Source organism: Saprolegnia parasitica (assembly GCF_000151545.1).
Source record: "Saprolegnia parasitica CBS 223.65 unplaced genomic scaffold supercont2.500, whole genome shotgun sequence".
Lineage (NCBI taxonomy): Eukaryota > Oomycota > Saprolegniomycetes > Saprolegniales > Saprolegniaceae > Saprolegnia > Saprolegnia parasitica.
Genome location: NW_012156894.1, coordinates 1 through 6,091, shown reverse-complemented (window position 1 = coordinate 6,091; position 6,091 = coordinate 1). Strand labels below are relative to the sequence as shown.

The 6,091-nt window shown below is 55.6% G+C and overlaps 3 protein-coding genes across 3 annotated transcripts; 2 read left to right on the top strand and 1 right to left on the bottom strand.

The window, feature by feature from the left end:
- Nucleotides 1–2,346: 2,346 nt before the first annotated feature.
- SPRG_21883 (hypothetical protein) lies at nt 2,347–4,121 on the top strand (the record flags this gene model as incomplete). Its single annotated transcript, XM_012356548.1, has 5 exons — nt 2,347–2,813; nt 2,863–2,961; nt 3,015–3,513; nt 3,563–3,827; nt 3,875–4,121. Coding segments are annotated over 5 exons (1,473 nt in total), but the record flags the coding sequence as incomplete, so codon positions are not given.
- A 976-nt stretch (nt 4,122–5,097) lies between these two features.
- SPRG_21882 (hypothetical protein) lies at nt 5,098–5,539 on the top strand. The gene is made up of 3 exons (XM_012356547.1): nt 5,098–5,118; nt 5,173–5,231; nt 5,281–5,539. Exons 1-3 carry the CDS (start codon nt 5,116–5,118, stop codon nt 5,468–5,470), a joined length of 252 nt encoding a protein of 83 aa, XP_012211937.1. The 5' UTR covers nt 5,098–5,115; the 3' UTR covers nt 5,471–5,539.
- A 157-nt stretch (nt 5,540–5,696) lies between these two features.
- SPRG_17218 (hypothetical protein) lies at nt 5,697–6,062 on the bottom strand (the record flags this gene model as incomplete). The annotated part of the gene is made up of 1 exon (XM_012356546.1): nt 5,697–6,062. The coding sequence occupies one exon, from the start codon at nt 6,060–6,062 to the stop codon at nt 5,697–5,699; it is 366 nt and encodes a 121-aa protein (XP_012211936.1).
- Nucleotides 6,063–6,091: the final 29 nt, after the last annotated feature.

The following is a 6,091-nucleotide window of genomic DNA, read 5'->3' as shown; positions in this document are numbered from 1 at the left end:
CATTACTCCTAGCACTGAATTATATTTCGCTTGGACGTTTTAGCACCTCGCCGATTCTTATCCGGACGAATTAGCGGGTGTCCACCGAACGAATTGTTGCTGCGGCAGGAAAAAAAGTCAACGAATTCGACCCCGATTTCATGACGACAAAAACGCCGGTTTTCACAATACTAGTACCGGTACTAGTACATGAATACGGTATCGAAAGCAATTCACTAAAAAGTACACTATTTCCGAGAGATCTAGATCCGCCATGAACCAATCAGCGGCGTCGGTATCCAACCGGCACGAAGAGGCGGCTTTGCGATGCGGCAGCACCTGCCCTCGATGTCTGACGACGGCGCATCTCGCATCGCTTGGCTGGCGGATCAGGCAGAAAAACTCCAAAATAGCGTCGTTAATGTTCACCAAGGGCTCTCGCTGGCGCCGTCATTGTACTTCAGCACGCGCCGATGCACGTACAGCGACGTCGTCTCGATCGTCACGACCGTGCGCACGCAGTCACAGATCACATCGGCCCAACAGAGCCACGCAAGACGTCACAACCATGCAAACACCTTCAACGACCCACTCTATGTCAACCCCCTCCAAAACGACCATGACCGCGACCTCGACAACCACGAGGTAATTCGTTTTGTTGCGTGGACTTGACGTCTATTAAAGAATACTGTAGCGCTACCGCAAAGCTCTCTCGTTCGAGCGATCTGTCTTCATGTCCAAGCTTGATTCACACCGCCATACCCGTCATGAGGTGATGCACTTGCTTTTTTATAAGTGACTCACCAGCGGCTTTTACGTAGCTCGAGTACAAGGCCGCATGTACGATTCAGCGCACGCAGCGTGGCCATGCGCTCCGAAAGAACCTCGACCGACTCAAGAAGACTCTTGTTATTCGAAACAAAGTACGCGTCGCGATGAAGGACGTGACGTACGGCACTGGCATCATACTCGAGGAGAAGGACCGCACCCGAGCACGATTCCACGAGTGCACGACTGCAGCAGTGCGCATACAGCGAATCTTTCGTCAGCGTCTCGCACTTGCCATTCGCCGCAAGGAGGCGCGAATGGTAACCGAAGAGGTCCTCAACGACTGCGCGCGCGTGATCCAATCCTACGTCCGGCAGCGCCTAGCCCGCTGCTACGTGCGCAAAATCCGGCTTCGGCACTACGAGCTATTGTGTCTTCGCCTCGCGCTGCTCGTACAGCGACTCTACCGAGGGTACATTGCGTGTGGCGTTCTTCGCATGCGCCGTTATTGTGTTCAGACCGCGGCAGTACGTATTCTCCAGAATGCCACTACGTGCATGCTCGCTACCAAAGCGCTGCGACTCCAAGCCAGCCGAACGCAGAAGGCACAAAATGATTACGCCGCCATCTTCCTACAACGCTGGATGCGTGGTTTCACGAGTCGGGCACGTGTCTCGCGCCTTCGTGCGCTTGAGCGTCAGAGTATCGTAGTCGCGGCCAGCTTACTGATCCAGCGTGTCTACCGCGGACACCTCGGACGGCGTCGGAGTGCACGCCGCGGGGCATGGCGCGCTGCCGAAAACCAGTTGTTGGCCTCGATGGCGATTGCTCGAGTTATTTCGGGCTTTCTTGGGCGCTGTCGAGCGCGCACATTGCGCCTCGAGCAGCAAGTCGACGTTTTTATTCAAGCGCGGCGTGGCAACCAAGAGGCAGTCGTCGACTTGCTCGACGGTCTTGGTATCGAGGCGCCTTTAGACCCGAACGGCATAGACCACAACGGTACGGCGCGCGTTGAGTGACATTTTCTTATCTTGCTGGCGTAGGGAACACGGTGCTTTGCATCGCAAGTCGCTTTGGGCACTTGTCCATTGTGCGGTCTCTGATTACCCGCGTCCGACTCGACGCTGCGAATCATCTCCAAATGACGCCAATCATGCTGGCCGTGCACCATGGGCACGCCGACGTGGCTGATTACTTGCTCACAAAAAACCCTGAGCTCGTCACGACGGGACGAACTGTTTTGCACGACGCAGCGCGCAATGGGATGCTAACAACCGTTGAGCAGCTCTTGCTTCACGGTCTAAGTGGTACAACCCAAGACGCAGAGTGGCGACGAACGCCGCTGCACGAAGCCGTCCGAGGCGGCAACCTTGCGACGGTGCAATTTATCCTTGACCATTGCCCAAAGGCCACTGTACGCTCTCGGCATTTGGAAACTGCTGGTTCTTAGAGTAGTAGGTCAACTACCAAGATGTGCATGGTGCGACCGTTCTACATTACGCCGCCCGTACCGGCAGCCTCGAGATGGTTATCGCACTACTATGCGCAGGTACAATCACGAACGTCTCCTCGCCACCATAATCTCACGCATCGTGATGAATCGCAGGTGCGGATGTGAGCATCTTGGACGGTCATGGCCAAACAGCGTGGCGGGTTGCACTTTCTTGTGGTCACGATGCCGTCGCCAGCGAGATCCGGAAGCGCTGGAGTCTCACGGATGAGCACGAAGACACGGACACAATAGACGATCTCAACGATGATGAGGCTGCGCTGACGCCAGCGCAGCGCGTCGCTGCAGCTCTGGAGGGTCCGCTACGCAACCTCGAGCATCTTCTGGAAATGGGCATTGACATCAACGAGCGCGACGCGAGCGATGGGCGCACGATGCTCATGAAAGCATCAATGAAAGGGTTCACAACGGTGGTTCGGTTTTGCCTCCAACGCGGCGCGACCATCGACGAGATCGACAACACGGGGCGAACAGCGCTCCTCCACAGTGCCCCTCACAGTGACGTAGCTCTATACCTTCTTTCTCACGGTGCAAACATCCTGCACCAAGACGATGGGTGCGCTCCGTACTCCTTCAGCTCTGTGGTTCTAGCATCGTTGACGTAGAGGTCGCACTGTCCTGCACGAAGCCGCTAGTCATGGCTATACCTTCAGCGAGATCATGGCCGTGCGCAATATCCATGTCGACATCAAGGACAATGCGGGGTACTCCATATCCCGAATCATACCATGTAACAGACCGTTTACCCCTACAATAGGTTGACACCACTGCACGATGCTGCCAAGGTCGGCAGTGCCGTGGGGGCCAAGAAGCTGCTGAATCTTGGCGCGCGTGTGAGCTGCGTTGACTTGGACGACCAAACACCGATTCACTACGCCGCTATGCACCCATCACCCGCGGTGCTTCGAGTCCTCTTGCGAGCAGAGGCACGCGCAGCTTTTCTTCGAGACCAACGCGGGCGCTCGGCGGTGTTTGTTGCTATCGAGCGCGGTCACATTGCATGCGTCGAAATGCTTCGAGCGTTTGGCGTCACGCTCGACGAGACGGATCCACAGAACGCGACTTTGCTCCATGCCGCGATTGCGTCGCAACAAGACGTCTCTGTGGACTATCTCTTGGCGCAAGTTCCAGTCATTGAGTGCACGGAGCCACTAAAGGGTTCCCTTGACACGCCACTGCACTTGGCGTGTCGAATGGGATACGTCTACGCAGTCGACAAACTCCTGAGTTCTGCCGCGGATCCCCTTTCCACACGGGTACTCACCGCAGCAGATTTTTGCTATGATGACTAACACGCCACTATAGCTAAATGCTGTTGGCGACTCACCGCTCCAGACAGCTACCCGATGCGGTCGTGTCGATGTCATATCCACCTTTATATCACACGGCTTCGACTTGACGGTGACAGACCGTGAGACGGGTGCTTCGCTCCTACACGTCGCGGCCGAGATCGACACGGAGACTTTGGACCCGACTCTTGTGCCTCTGTTGGTCCACGCAGGAGTCTCGCTGACACTTTTTGACAAGAAAGGGTGGCAGCCACTACATATCGCAGCCGCGCGCGCCAAAGGTTACCCTACCTGTCCATTGCCGTTCAAGTGAGTGCGATGTGCGTAGGTGCGGGCGTTGTTCAAGCGCTTATCGCGGCCGGTGCTCCCGCCAACGGCGCCGCCAAGAATAACATGACGCCGTACCATTGCGCAGCCCAAATGGGTTTGTGCTTTCCTCATGCCACCACTCGACCTTACCCAAAATTCTAGGCATTGGAGAAATCATCGCGATATTCAAGGCGAATGGTGTGTCATAGTTGCGAGCCAACGAGTCACGCCACGCGAGTAATATAACTTAGCCAAAAGGACTAGTGTACTATAGAAAAAACGCTGCGTGTTTGCGTACAAGACGGTAGGTTACGTCTGCACCCTGAGGCTGTAGAGAAGCCCGGTAAACGCATTAGAATCCATGGCCTTTCACGCATGAAACGTGAACTGGCTCGCTTGGTTGACCACGATATTTTCTGTGCTGTTGAGCTGGAGCTGTTTGATTGCCTTCTTGTAGCCGGGCGTACGTGCACCTTCGGCCTTGGCGATGAGATTGTTAATCTTCATCAATCGCCTTCAGGGACCGCCTCGACCACGTGCCCGTCCAGAAGGTCTCAGGTGCTCATGCGTTGCTCGAGGAATTCAGGGGGATGGAACGAAGCACGCACATCGATCCAAAGCTCTTCCCAAAGCTCTTCCCTTGGTGGTAGCATTGCATACGCAGCTCGTGCTCGTACAGTTTGCGCGCTCCATATCACACGACCATGTCGTCGAACGCGACGCTCGTGAACTTGGAATGAGCGAGTTTTGTGACCATGAGGACGCCACCACTTGCTTGCTACCTTATCGGCGACGTCGACGCCCGTCCTCGTCGTCTCACTCGATCACCACCTGTCGCCACCTTGGTTGTAGGGTCAAGCCCAGTACAGTAAAGGCTCACTTACGGCCTGAGGAAATACGCCAGGCAGACCACGTCTCAAAACTAATGAATTTGGACGATCTTCCGCTTAGTGACCACAAATGTCAACATGGTCTCGTTGGAAGCAAATGTTAGTGTACCCTCGTTGGATCCTGTGTGTAAAACGTGCGATTGACACGATTCCCACCGTTATTTCCCACTGTGCAATCGCTTAACCGGCAGGTCCGTAAAACCCGCGAGAGTAACACTTGTAATGGGCGGCTATTTAATCATCGACACATCATACAAAGGCCAAGGTAATATAATACAGAGACGGCCAAAAATCGAAGTCAATTGATGCTGACGTGTCTTCCAACCGTGGCGCAGCAATTTCTATTTTCTCATTTCACATTTTCGCCATCATGGTAGACGTCCCGCACATGTGCTCGCCAATGTATCTCATCCGCGCCCCTCTGTAGTCGTCGACCAGCAGCACGCCGAGCACCGCAGCTCCTTCCAGCGCCGCCGCCTTGCGCAAGTATGTCCTCTCCTCGCACTACACCCCGAGTCTAATGGCTTCTGTCTAGCCGTCGCCCAGCCGCCAAGTCGTCGGCCAACACGGGCCGTGGCATGGGTGGTAGCTCCGCTGGTATCCTCCGCTTCTACACGGACGATGCCCCTGGCATTAAGATGGGCCCCACCACTGTGCTCGTGCTCTGCTTGATGTTCGTCGGCTTCGTCGTCTTGCTCCACGTGTGGGGCAAGTTCCGCAGCTAAATGCGACACCTCCACCGTGTTGGTGTAGTAGACCTTTATAGCTCGAATACGATTGTACCTCTATTTGTCTTTGCAATCTTGCACGCTCTTCCATGCCTCAACGGGTCGTAGTAGTACAGTGTAGTCGTCCCCACGACCACCGAACCGCGCGAGGATCGACAGCAAAAGGCCGCGAGGTGTGTTCACGGAGGCAGGCAACACCAAGTTCATTGCAGACGCAATTGTATTAGTCCGTGCGATAAGGAATGTTGGAATCCTCCAGGTACTTTTTGATGCTATCGTTGAGCTCCCCCGTGACCGAGACGGCGTAAATGCCAGGCACGAAGCGACCGATGCGGCGCCACTTGGCGACCCAGCTCTCGCGCGGCTGCATCATCGCAATCATGCCTTCAAAGTACGCGGTCGTGCAGTCCGTCACGCGCTGGCGGTTGTCCTGCATGTTGAGCACGGCGCAGTTGTCGCAGCCGCTCTCGTAGAACTGGCTATACGTCTTCACGAGGGAGCAGATCATGCACGCGCGCAGCTCGCGAAACGTCGTCGGGATCTCCGCATGGACCAGCCCACTGTCGTCGTCGTAGTCGTCACGGGCCATCGGCGCTCTCGTCTCAAGTGGGAGGTGGC